Source organism: Manacus vitellinus, unplaced genomic scaffold, assembly GCF_001715985.3.
Source record: "Manacus vitellinus isolate BGI_N305 unplaced genomic scaffold, ASM171598v3 scaffold_53_pilon, whole genome shotgun sequence".
NCBI lineage: Eukaryota > Metazoa > Chordata > Aves > Passeriformes > Pipridae > Manacus > Manacus vitellinus.
The window spans coordinates 1,769,672-1,783,320 of NW_021940637.1; the positions used below are offsets into that span (position 1 = coordinate 1,769,672).

Genomic DNA, 13,649 nt, shown 5'->3' on the forward strand with positions numbered 1-13,649 from the left:
GCTCAGCTCTGAACCTCCAGGAATGGCACGTAATCAACAGCTATAAACAAGTTCCGTGCTGTGTTTGTGGTATCCTGAAAAAGTCCTGCAGCTTCAGTAAAAATGAGTGGTCATTTTATGCTGGCGAGGCTGCAGCAATGTTAGTTCTGCTTGAGAACACTGGATTTGGCAAGAACAGAATTTGCCATCACAAATTGCTCACAGAAACAGCTGTGAGTCCAAACTAACTGAAGCTGTGTGGTTTAGATGTTGGAAGTGATTGGTGATATTTCTGGGCCAGCATTAGTTGCAGCATTTGGATATGGAATAAAAGATGTTCCCGTGCAGCCACCAGATCTCAGATACATACATTATATAGCCAGACAGAAAAAAAAATCCCAAATAGTTTAATTTCCTGTATAAAAGAGACCTTTAGCCACCCTCTAAGTCTTAAAAATCAACAGGTACTTTTCTTCTGTTTAACAGGGCTACCTTGACACAGAACTTTAGAAGAAGATTTGTTTGGATTGGATAAACTGAAAAAATTGCTTTATTTTTCTCAAATGTTATTTAAACTCAAATTTGTTAAAGCTTTATAAACAGTCAGTTACTTGTATTTGTACTGTGTTCCTGTGAGGGGAAATGGTTATTAATTAAGATTTTGACACATTACAAAAGTTAAGGTTCTCTTTGTCACTTTGAATAACTAATCTGTTCTGAGAATTGTGGGTGAAGTGATTTGTAAACTGTGATACTGGGTCATCCTGCTCTTAGGAGTAATTTCTTTTTCTCTTGTGGGATGATATCTAAGGAAATATTGGAATTAACCTGAAAGAATAATGGACTTCCAGTGCAGAAAGCAAAGTGACTTATTTTAGTACATGTGCACCTAAAATACATCTAGAGAAAAATTTGTGGACAAATAAGAAGCATAAAACATGTGCAGTACAGGCCCCATTTAAAGCATGTGACATAAAATGTGACCATTTTTATAACAAGACTGGAATATTGGCTGGGGAGAATGGAGTCAGAACTGTCAAATGCTGATAAAAGAAAGGAAATAAGGAATCAAACATCTTCACTGAAGCTGTAATTAGGAAACTGCTCAATCTGAGTAAGCAAACTTTTTATTTTTATAATCTGGAAAACATTTTCAAACTGTAACTTCAAACCATCATGTGCAACTGAGAAAATATGGAAAATGGACTTTGGAAAATACACTGCAGATTTCAAGAACAGATATTCTAAAGCAGTGAAATTTGAAAATGTCATTGCATGGCAGGCAAACAGGGATTTACAGTATTGCAAAATCTGGCTGTGGAATGAAGAGTCAGCAAGTTTTGTTCTCTTTTTCTGGGCTGCAGTGGGTAAAAAATACTTGTAGATAATGAGTTTGCAATGTGCAGCTTTGACAAGCAGATAAAAACTGGCTGAAATGAAGAGGTATTCCTGCATGGAATTGTCACAAAACATCCCCATGCATTCTTCAGTTTTCCTTGACACGTGAGACTGAGGTAAAACTTAGGTTGAAGTTTGATACCAGGACACTGGAGACAGTAAAAACAAATTATCTGGATTTGCAAACATTCTTTTAAACAACATTATTTTGGGGGTGATTTTTAGTGTATGCCATATCCAAAACCTGAGGCTGCACTGCACACAGGACCTGGGGCAATGGTAAGAACAGGTCCCACTTTATTCCAATAAGAGCACTCTGTTGTCCTGCAGGACATCTGAGTGGAAACTGAGCTTTATTTCTGCTCTCATCTAGGCAGATTGCACAGCACTACAAACTGCACAGTGCCAGGCAGAACACTCCATGTGTCTCTTTAATAACTGTGTGGTTTGGAACTACATTTGCAGGCAGATGATGTGCAATCTTTTTACCCTTCATGGCAAGCATGACAGAGTCGAGGGGTCACTGTAATTCCTTGGGCTTGGTGATAAAGGAAGCAGCACTGAACTGGGAGAGAGATTCTCCTGCTTTTCCAGAACAAGTGGATGCTTTTCTGTATGAGCAGGTTTGATGTGGGACAATGGGTGGGATGGAGACTGAGGAATTGGAAGCTTCTCCTCGCTTTCTTACTCTGTCACTGGTCTGTGTGAGCACCTTTGACAAGTTACCACTGTAATTAGCCTGTGTTACCCACACTGAATATTTTCATGCCTTTTTAAGTATGAGGATAATGTTTCCCTTGTCTTGTCAGTTTAGATTGAATACAAATTACTGTCTAAGGAATAGAGTAGAATCAAGAGGTGTCTCTACATGTCTGAGGAGAAGTTTTACCAAATAGGTATAAAATGGGTTATGATCCCCTAGTTAATTAGCACTTACTGATTTAGCATATCCCTGTCTCAGTGAAGAGGGAGCTAATTACTGCTGGGAATTTGCTTATGCACTGCAGAACATTCCCAGGTGTGGTGTTAAGAAGAGCAGGACGAGTTCTGTTCAGGCTGAACTGAATTTCTTTGTGAGATGATCCAGCAAGGAGTAACCTCACCAAAACAACAACAAAAAAAGCCCTGTCTTGCTCCTCACCCCTTTGCATGACTGTTAGTGAGGAAGAGGTACAGTTGTGTAGGTGGGGATGAGGGGATTAACATGGCAGCTTCAATTTAGATTGATTTAAACTGATGTAAACCAGCACGAGGTTGCAATTAGGTGAAATGGGCTAAGTGTTTTTATCTGTCCCTACAGGGAAAGTAGCCCCATCAAAAACCCAAACAACAGTAAATCTATTTTCTGCTGGTTTAATAAGCTGAATCAGCTCTCTGAGGGATCAGATGAGTGCCAAAGCTGGCACAAGAGCCAGAGTGAGCAAATGCAACTCCTGAAAATGAGGAGAGGAGAGCTAGGCTTAGCAAATCCCTCCCAGTGAGGTGTTGGATTGACTCACACACTGACTTCAGGGTGCAAGACTGTGGTGTCAGCATCAGCTTAAGTGAACAAAAACACAGGCTATGGTCAGAGGGGTTGAGGACACGATCTTCTGATTGGTGACCTGAGTGCAGATAGTTTGCAAATTATTAAAGAATAATAGGACTTATGAATTTTAAGTGAAGAAGGAATTAACACAGAATAGGAAAAAATGGATCTAGGAAAAGAATAAAATTAGACTGTGCCTGGTGAAAGAGAAGGCTGGAACCCATAGCTCACTCTTGGTGTTTGACAGGCATTTATCACCAGAAGACCTGTCAGGACACAACTGTGCTGCCTGGAAGGATGCAGAGCACACTGGTAGACAGTCAGTTCATAAGTGCCCAGAATACAACACATGTTCTGAGACAGCCACTGTGGATTTGTTAAAAGCAAATCTTCCTTTGAGTGGCTGTTCTTGTAAGTCAGAGAAAAGAATCAGGTGCAACATATCTTTATTTTGGTAAGGGGTTGTATTGCACTTGTGTGAGTGCACACACCTCTTGGGTAAGGTGCTGCTGAACACAGAAAGTTGGTGAGAGTGGTAAGAGCTGCAGACACTGTGAAGATCAAGATTAGCATTTTCAACTGTGCACAATATATTAGAGAAATTGTTAGATTCAAAGTGAGCAAAAGGAAATCCACACACTCAACTGAGAAAAGATTGCAAGTGTGGAATGGAACAAAAAAAAAAAAACGGGGCAGGGAGTTGGTGACCCAAGCAAAGGGAGCATAATTTTAACAAACACTCACACAGACCCCCTCCAGTGCTCTTGCAGAAAAGGGAAATGTACTGCTATGATGCATTGGCCTCAGCATTGTTTATAGAATGTGAGAATTCCACTCCAGTCAGCAGCGCTGGGGCCTCGGGAGGAACAGACTGGCCACTTTTGGGCATCACCAGTCAAAAAAGATTTGTTGTACTGGAAAACGGCCCGTAGAGAGAAACATGGACAAGAAGTAAATATGACACGTGAAGGAAGGTTGGAAAAACACTTTATTCATAGCAATGAATCTCTTCGTGTAACGTGCCTCTCTTGTGATTGTAAATGGGAACGAATGCTTGAGTTGTCTCTTAAAAGGCAGTATTTGTGTTCCTCAGTTCTGTAAATCTGGTTTTCCAGCAGACAAGCTTTTACTCCAGTAATAATGGTTATGTGCTGGCCAGCCCATCTGTTTCTGCTTCTCCCTGTAGACAAGTACAATTTGGCAAATACCCAGGCAGTGAAATGCAGGTGTTCTGGGGTGTCTGTCCCAGCCAGAAAGCACAAAACTTGTAAATTAAAGTTGTGTCACTTGAGGCCAGCTGAACTGAGCTGGACAACTGCCAGGGGAGCATGGCACTGACTGACTGAGCTGGGCACCATCTGGAAAGTCAGCAAACCTTTGAACCTCTCTGTAGAAGAAAATTAATTAATTATTCTGTTTCATTCTCTTCCCTGCCTGTTTCTTGGCATGTTTTTGATGGGCAAAAGGTGAGGTGCAGAAGAGCCCTTTGAGCCAATCCAGTTATAATGCTGGATTTTAAATCTGAAACCTGCCTGAGGGTTAAGGAGTGAATTCCTTCAATAGCTGGAAAATTTTCCTTTTAAGGGAGCAAATGCAGCAAACTGGTTGAGGTGCAGCTCCCTGTGGAGCAAGTTGCTGTGCAGATGGAGGGAGGGGTTAGGACACAGCTCCTGGTTTTCTTCTTAAAAATTTGGGGTTCAGATGCAGAAAGGGGAAATTCCCATATTGTCAGCTTTAGGGAGAAAAAAAACTGCTGACCAAAAGAATATAGTTTGAGGGAACTCTGTACTCTTGGAAATGTTCCTGAGTTTTAGGCAAGAAGCTACAAACTGGAAGGACACGTATCCTGAATCTGCTATTGATCTTCTGTCTGAACATAAGGAAGCACTTTTTTTTGTTTCCTTCTTCCTGTGAGAGTGACCAAGCCTGGAACAGGCTGCCCAGAGAGGTTGTGGAATCTCCATCCTTGGAGGTACTCAGAAGCCATCTGGATGTGGTCCTGGGCATCCTGCTGTAGGTGCTCCTGCTTGGCAGGGGTTTGGACCAGAGGATCTCCAGGACTTCCTCACAACCTCAGTCATTCTGTGATCTTTGAATCACCAGCAGAAAAGAGGCCTGTGAGCAGGGTTTTGAGTGGTGCTTCAAGGAAAGAAAAACATGATTGATCTGCTTTTATCTATACTCACTATGCATCATGTAGTTCTGGGAACAGCAGAGTACCTGTATTGAAAGTCAAAGCCTTCCTGAGTATGACGAGATATTTTAGAATAAATATATGATTATAAATTGTATGCCCAAAACATTTCTCATAATTTCTTTCTAATTTTACTGCAGATGATTTGAGAGGATATTTATCTAGTATTCTCTTGAATTAATTTGTGCTGCTTCATTTTGTATTGCAGAGATGAATAAATACTAGACATTTTAACTAAAATCCAGCAGAAAGCTCATCTATCCACCTTTTCTCATCCTATTATGCTGCCTTTCTATAAATCTGATTTCTGTGTCCAGTTATTGTATTTTATCGATTTAATGAAAATAACTTCAACTGGAAAGCATAAAAGGGACAAGGCATATCAGTCACAGACTTCCTTCACCTTTCAACTCTTCCTGCTTGTGTTTCTCACTGTTCTTTGTTCTTTATGTATTCATCAAAGTGTGGCAATTTAGTGAGCTGTGGTTTCAGTTTCTATCTGAAATTCCTGGTTGGTACCTTCAGATGAGGCATCAAGTTTCCTGTCGTTTTGGTTTCAGCATCACATGGTAGACCCCTGTCTCTAATAGCCTGTTCTAACCCCTTGCAGTCCTTGGAGGCAATAATTCCCTGAGGAATTGGTGCAGCACAGAGCTTTATGCCTCAGTTACCATGTGCAACATTTAACTGTTGCTGCAAAACCAGTTTGTGCAAGTATGGCATAAATCTGAGACCCTGACAGTATTTTCCTTATCAGCTGCTGACAGCCTCAAAGGCCCCTCCTTCCTCCGTTTCTCAGCCCTTGATTGAAGAACCTCCTTTCTCTCTGAGCAGCTTTTTCTCCCCGTGTGGCAGACTTGTGGGTTTAGGTTTGCCTGGATGTGTTGCCCTGTGCAGTCACACGTGTGGCCATGTGTGTTAGAGCACTGTAGGACCAGAGGATGTGTGCAGCTCACCACTGTGCACCAGTGCAGGGCCAAGCCTCTGCAGGGGGTTGTAAATCACTCCCAGCAGTGCATTCCCCCTGCAGTCTGTGCAATCCCAGCTCAGATGCTGCTGCTGCTTCTCCTTCCAGCCATCTCACTCTCCAGGGGCTCAGAAGGGCTGATAACTCAGACCTCAATGTTTCCAGGGCTTTGGGATTTTGTCAGTGCTCCTGCTGGTCTCTGGAGTGATGAATTCTTCCCTGTGTCTTACAGGAAATCCTGCTCCAGCTGTTCTGTTCAGCTCTGGCATCTGGACAGGAGCCTAGAGCTTTGGTTGTGGTGAATAACCAAAAGTGCAGCTGAGCAGCAACTGAACGAGTGGGAAAAATCCCTCTTTTAAATTTAGAAAGATGGCATAAACTCAGGGAACAAAGAAACCAGGAAGAATTTATTTGGCGCGCCAGGTCTTTCTCTCACCGAGTTTCTGGGGGAAAAAGACCCTTTGGGCTTACATCTTATACATTTTGTAGTTTCACAGAATCCCACCATTTTTCAGGTAAGTTTAATATATTCATTTTTGCCTAAAAAGGTTTCTTTTCTCTAAAAAGGACCTTTCCCTTTATTCTGATTGGCTGCAAGGCGTCCCCTGTCAAAGATGATGGATCTTCCTTTGTCCGTAGCCCAGAGAGAGAAAAGAACTTCTGTGTACAAAACGATTTTTAGGAACTCTTGTATTTCCCTTATCTGGCCAAAAAAGACCCTGATACTCAAGTCCAGTTTTTGGAACTTAGATATCTTACAGCTTCGTGATCACCTATAGAAAAAGCCGTATTTTTATTTCTCATAGAAGGGCTGACAGTTCAGACCTCAAAGTTTCCAGGGCTTTGGGATTTTGTCAGAGCTCCTGCTGGTCTCTGGAGTGGTGAATTCTTCCCTGTGTATTACAGGAAATCCTGCCCCAGCTGTTCTGTTCAGCTCTGGCATCTGGACAGGAGCTTAGAGCTTCGGTTGTGGTGAATAACCAAAAGTGCAGCTGAACAGCAGCTGAGCACTTCTGTGGTCCTGCTGCTGGCACAGGTCCTCCCATCCTGGCCAGGCAGTCTCTGCTCAGCTCATGGCACAGCTCCTGTGAGCTCCTGGAGGGACTGTCCACAGCACTCCCTGCCCTCTTTCATTGCTACACTTGGGCCATTTTGCTGTTTCTTTTCTGTGAGCATGCAGAGCAATCTAGAGTTTACTCTTTGAGGTGGTCTTGATTGTAATGGTAAAGTCTTTGAATGCATTCCTGTTATTTAGGAATAAATAGGATGTATGTTGCTGAATAAAAATGTTTTACCCTTAGAGCATAAATCAAGGGATTGTTGCTATGAAGGCAGGACCAGAACTGGGGGAGATGTTTGTTCCTTTCTAAAGCCCACTTTAAAACCTCTATTTATTTCTAATCAAGGAGCCATTACAAGCTTTTATCTTTTGTTTTTATCTCTCCTTCAGTGCAGAGTTCCTATTACAAAGGCAGCCCAGCGAGCTGCAATGTGTTGTCCCTACATTTAATGGTGGAGATGTGTGGATACCAAGCCAAGGAAGAGCTGCTCTGTGTTGTAACACACCCACTGGTGACCTTGAGTACAGTCTGACTTCCCCTCAAAGCTGAATGGCAAATTAAAATTGCCATTACATGCAGGGTGCAAGCAGAGAAATCTTTTTTCAGGTCTCCTCAGATGTAGCTGGAGGCTCTGCTGTGAGTTTGGAGACATCAAGCTGTGTCCAACAAATACCCACAAAATGTCACCCCTGCTGACTCCAGGGTGCTACACCCTGGAGAAGTGGGGACATGCTCTGCTCCAGCTTCTTTGCCATGTAAAATACCCCAAGTGGCAGAAGGAAAGGTGGCATCGACCAGAAGCAGGCTGTGGGGTCAATACTGTATTGTGCATTTCTTGTCCTGAACACAGCTTATTTTGTTCTCACTGGTTGGTTGATGGGCAGCTGAGTTGATTTTCAATCTGCTGCTGTCTGCAGGGGTAAGTCTTGTTCTGCCCTTACTTAACTGATTAATTTAATAGAGAAATTACCCCCCCCCCCATTTTCTTGCACTGCTGTTGCAACTGCTTCAGTTACCTCGAGGAGCTGAGTGTGAAAACTTCTGTATTTTCAAACACATCAGTTCCCTGAACCTCACTGCAGATTGTTAAGTGTTAGTGCTTATGCAAGGGACCTGAGTGGGGGGGTGGCTTCAAATTTTCTCCAAGGGCAGATCAGCAGTCTGGGTTTAGACTGGATTAAAGTGATACAGAATCACAGCCTTAATCCTTGAGTGTGGTACATGAAGCTTAAATATATACCAGTACCTGTGGGGACAGAGCATCATCAGTAAATTAAATTTTCCATTAAATTTATGACTATTTTCCCTCCCACTCTCCTTTGTGACAGGGAAGACACTGCCAATTTTTCCTCTCCTTCTTCCATGCAGAGTAAATGAGGCATCCTGGTGACAAAGAGAGCACATCCAGGAATGGGAAATGCTTCTGCATGCATCCAGAAGAATCTTCTAGAGCAAATATAATTGCAGGACATGTAATGGTCACTACTGCAAAGGCTGATGGTTGCAACTGTTGGGCATAAATGATGGTCAGTGTATGGGAATGGCAGCCTTTCCAGATCTGTGTGTTCAGACAGCACTGCAAAACCTGACATTGCTTCCCTGACAGACCCAAACGTTCTGAGTGTAGGACAGGCAGCTAAAGCAGCTTTGGGTTATTTTCAGATGGGCTTCTTGTGAGGAACACGCTGAGTAACAGCACAGAAAGCCCTTCCTCTCTAGGTCACAACTGCTCTGATGGGCTCAGGTCACCTGGGAGCCCTCTGCTTCTGCAGGAACAGGAGAAATATCAGAGCCTTTCTGAGAGGTTTGTTTCTTTTCTGTTTGCAGTTAGTAATTAATGGTGTTGAGGGATGTGTCAGAACAGTCAGGAATCAGAGCAGCCTTTGGGAAACGATCCCTGGGTCTGACTCACAGGATTTGTCGTGGTGCACCACACCACAAGCTGTACTGATGTACTGCACAAAGGCAGGAGGATTATGGGTGTAAATAACCCTGATGTCTACTGAGCTTTACACTCTCTTACAGAACAGTTGATCAGAAATGCACTGTTTCTTTGCCAAAAACTAAGTACTCACCTGGTGCAACAGAAGTTATTCAAGGAAATGGGAGTGTTGTGGAACTCCTGCAAAAGGGACTGTGTTCCCAGTGATAGTGGCTTTCTTGGGATCCTGTTAAGGGGCTGAGTTATTTTTTGAGTTATGTTTTCAACCTGTTTTCTGCAAAATCCAGCATTTGATACACTGGAAATCGAGTTTGACATAAAAGAGTTCATTGTGTCCCTGAAGAACCTTCCAGCATAAAGACCTTCCAGTGGGAGAAGGTGTTACTGGTTTTTGTTGGTCAGTTGGTCAGGGGTTTTTTGTTTGCTTTTATGTTTTGTTGCAAAGGACAATGGAGCAAGTGCAACACACTGTATGTTGGGTTTGGAACTGAAGCTGGAGAAATCTTCTGGCCCTTTTCACTGTGGTATCAGCTGCTCCTGCCATGTGGTAAGGCTGTTACAAATAAGAGCTGCAGGATCCTTGCAGACAAGAGCATGGGGAAGACTATTTTATTGCTGTAATTTAGTTTGCAGGAGTCAGATCACAGCCACTTCCTACAGACTCCTTTGGATGCTTTAGTGTGAAATGCACTCAGGTGGAAAGCTCTTATACCTACAGATCTTTGACGTGGGGAATTAATGGGAGAGTTAGTTGGGAGGAAAACAGGATGTCAGAGCTGCCCTCAAATCTGCTGCTGATTACTGGCACATTTCTATGTCCAGCAGCTGCCTGCCAGCTCATTCTAGCAGAGTCTAGTCTAGAACTGAAAAACCACATCCTTCTTTAAGCTACTGAAGGGATGGATGAACTGCAGTCTAAATAGGTGGTTGTAATTTCTGTGGACAGGATGGTGAATTCTGTCAGCAGGAAATGACAGGTTTGCCTGTTATAGAGAGACAAACCTTTGTCCTGGGAAAAGGAATGGCAGTGAGCAGCTGGGCAGAGCTGTGCCTGTCCCCTCTCTTTGATCTCTCTCCATTTAAGTCTCTGTCATGGAAATAAGGTTGTTGCTTCACAGCAAATGGCACCTGGGACCCAGCATCACGACCCTTCAAGTGCCTTCCAGGGCTGGTTTTTTAGGTTAGAATGAAGTCACCTGCTCTGTAGGTATTGTTTAAAAAATTCTTATTTAATTGGATGAGCATCACAAGAAGCTTTTTCTGTCAAAATAATTCTGAGTTCCAGATCACCATGAGCCACAGTGGTGACAGTGGAGTGCTTTTCTATGTACCTGTAATAAATACTTCTTATTTGTCATCTTAGTATTGAGTCTCTGTTGTAGCACTGTTATTCCCAGTACTAAAGTAACTTTAAATTCATATTGTTATGGCTGTTTCTTTTATTACTGTTAATAGGTGTTTATTTTTGTGATATGCTTGTATTTCAGTAAGACTTGCCACATTTTTAGATTTGTCTTATGTTTATTGCAAGTAGAAAGGGAACCACCTTTTTTTTTTCTTTTTTTTACAAACACGAGGTTTAAGAGTTATTATTGACAACTGTAGAAATTCCATACCTTGCCTTTCAGATTGATGTAACAAGCTTAGTAAAGTAGGAAACACAGACCACTTTATTCCAGTCCCTTCCCTCTTTTCCAAAAGAGAATTCCTTGAAGATGCCTAGCTTGGTGTTTGGATTCATAGTCCTGTTGGAGGACACAGAGCAAAGACAGAAAAGTCTAATAGTGGAGGAAGCAGAGAAGAAAATCTTGGCAGTTACAATAAGCAGGGATTGTCAGCTCCTGTGTTTTGAACGTTGCCCACAGTGGTTGAGTTGTACCAGTGATGAGTGCTTTATTTTCTTGAAGACTAGAACACCATTTCAGTATTCTAGTTTTTTAAAAATAAGACAATCCTTCCATGGATATTTGATTGGAAAGGTTTGCTTTCTTTTAAGTGCTTTTAAGCTGGTTTTTCTGGTGTGTTTAGAGGCATCCTTGTAGCTGCTGTTTACAAGGGAGAAATCAGCTGCTGGAGAGGGAAATGGCTGTTGCATCTTGAATTACCCAGTATTTATGAAATGTCAGGGTGAGCTGTGGTGAGCAGCTGAAATGTGCTCAGATCAGTGCACATCTAATTTCCGGTGGGGCACAAAATATTGCTGGGCAGTGGGAAAGGATCCGTTCCCTGAGATCCAGAGAAAACGTGTTCCTGTGCTTCATTTCGTGTGTTCTTTGTGGCACGTCATAATCATGGGAAGAGAGATTTATTTTCTTCTAGTTTTTGAAATGAATTACCCTCATGGATCTGAAATGGCTCAGCTGATGTGGGGCTGACTGAGGGGGCTGACTGCAGCTAAAGCTGGAAAGATGGAGGGGTTGGGGAGGCATCACTTTGTGTGTTACTGGTTTGGTTATGTTCTGCTCTTTAAAACACGATCATCTCTGCTTGTAATTGTTAGTACACCGAGTGAGCAGGCAGGAATTTTTGCTAAAAGTAAAATAAGTCACAAAATACAGCTTTTTAATATATACAGGAAGTACACGTGGCCTAATGAGAGGCCAGAATACTCTGTGTTGGTACATAAGATGTGACAAAGTGACCACTTTCTGCCCTGAGCAGTTCATGAATTAGGTGTCAGACTGAACTTCCACGTATGAAAAGAATTACATTTTAAAGTACCTGATGTTTGCTGTGAACAGCAACTTCCTGACCATCGTTTCTCTCCTTTTTCCATGTGTGGCACTGGATAGAGGACTGACAGATTCATGCTGAATAGATTGACTGATCTTTGAGCACTGGAATACATGTGTTCCCTCTCCAACCTTTTTGCTCTGTTATTTGACAGAATCTTGGATTCTAGATACTTGTCCACTAGAATTAAATATTACTGGAATCAGTAAAAGTAGAAAATCAGCAGAATTAAATCCAACACATGAATTGCTTCTACACAGGTAATGTTTTACTTCCCAGGCAATTTCTGTCTGTAGTTTGTTTGAGAGCACAAAATTTGAGATCCATTGGTGAGTTTGAATAGGATACCCATTGTGCTTGAAGTGTTTCTATTCCTAGTTTGAGTGAGCATCCCAGTGACAATAAATATGCTAAGATAGTTTTAAAATTTACATCCTACTTAAGTTGAGGTTTTCTTTACATAGGACTGTTTTCTCTTGCCTTTTGGGCTGTGCTTTTGCACTCATTCACTGGAATATTTGGACACAGCAAATAAAGGGTGGGATTAACACTTGTTAACTTAGTTCAATTAGTAATTTGTAGTAATACTGTAGAAACATTTGTGTGGTCTTTGCCCAGTTTGTGCATAAGACTGAGAGAGTTTTATAATTTACTGGTAGTCAGCTTCTAAATATTTAGAAACATTGATATTTCATGACCTTTGACTGTTGCTTTCCCAGCACTCTTACAAAACTAAACTGGATTCTATTAGTACTGCAAACAAGCTCCAGAGAGCAAAACTAGGTTTGTGAATGTTGGACTTGCATCTCTCTGTAAAAATATTTGTTTATTGCCTTTAAAATATCCTGGTTTATGAATAAGCTGTGCCAAGAGTGACACAAAACTGTGTGAGACAGTGAAGTGGAAATGCTCTGTGTGCTGGTGTCAGCCAGCACTGGAGCTGTACAAGTAAACCTGTGGTGTCAGTGAGGCACAGAGAGGAAAGGGGCTGTTTTAATTCAGAAGTGAGCTCTCCCAAGGAATCTTTTGTCTGTAGCATCGTAGTTGGATATTGTTTGGCTTTGAAATTCTTTGAGCTGTCAAACAACACCTTCTTGCTTAGTGCAGCTCAGTCTATACTGAGCTGTGATCCTGGGATACACTCCCAGTGTCAGTGCCTGGGTTCAGGCCCACAGCTCTGCAGTGCCTGAATGTTCCCTAAATGCAGGTCCTGTGGCCAGGAGGGTGTTGGGAGCAGTTCTGCTGTTGGGAGCAGTTCTGCTGGATGCTGCACCAAAGCCCTGCATTTGCAAAAAGATGGGGAATTTAGCAGGCTCAGACCTGTGCACTAAGAGTAACCATTAGAGCTGCAAGACACATTTGTGTCTGATGACTTGCATGGATGGAATTGGTTCTTTCAAATTGGTTATTGGCTCTTTGTTTCTGCTTGTTTCCAGGTTGCATGGCCGGTACCATGAGATGGCACCAAACGTTGTGCCCATGGACTACACAAAGGACCCAGATGTCAAACTACCTATGCAGCTCATAATAAACATGCCTGAGCTAAAGGTATCACTTCTGACTGCTTACAAACTGTGTCTGGGCTTATGTAGCTCGTCTGCCAAGTGAGTTTGATATCCTGAAGCAATGTGGTGTGCTGGGCTCTTCCCCTTCCTGTCACTGTTCCAGGGCAAAACCAGCCCCAGAAGCCGGAAAATGTTTAGGTGGATGTCTTGCTTGCAGAGCTAGTTGGGAGAGATGTTAATAGGAAATGCATGGGAAATAAAATCAAATTTAGTAATTTTCCCCCTTTGTGTGTTCGGTGCCAGAGAAGCCCGTGGGATTTCTGTGTGAAGAGCTGGTTAGGA

General features: G+C 42.4%; 1 protein-coding gene across 3 annotated transcripts in view; it reads left to right on the forward strand.

Moving 5' to 3' along the window:
• The window catches only part of CIB2 (calcium and integrin binding family member 2), a 42,073-nt gene that overhangs the window by 13,954 nt on the left and 14,470 nt on the right, over positions 1-13,649 (forward strand). For all 3 annotated transcript variants that reach the window (XM_018081453.1, XM_029963158.1, XM_018081452.2), the window contains exon 3: positions 13,239-13,350. In XM_018081453.1, coding sequence (XP_017936942.1) covers positions 13,261-13,350 — 90 coding nt within the window. In that variant the 5' untranslated portion in view covers positions 13,239-13,260. The remainder of the gene's footprint in view (positions 1-13,238; positions 13,351-13,649) is intronic.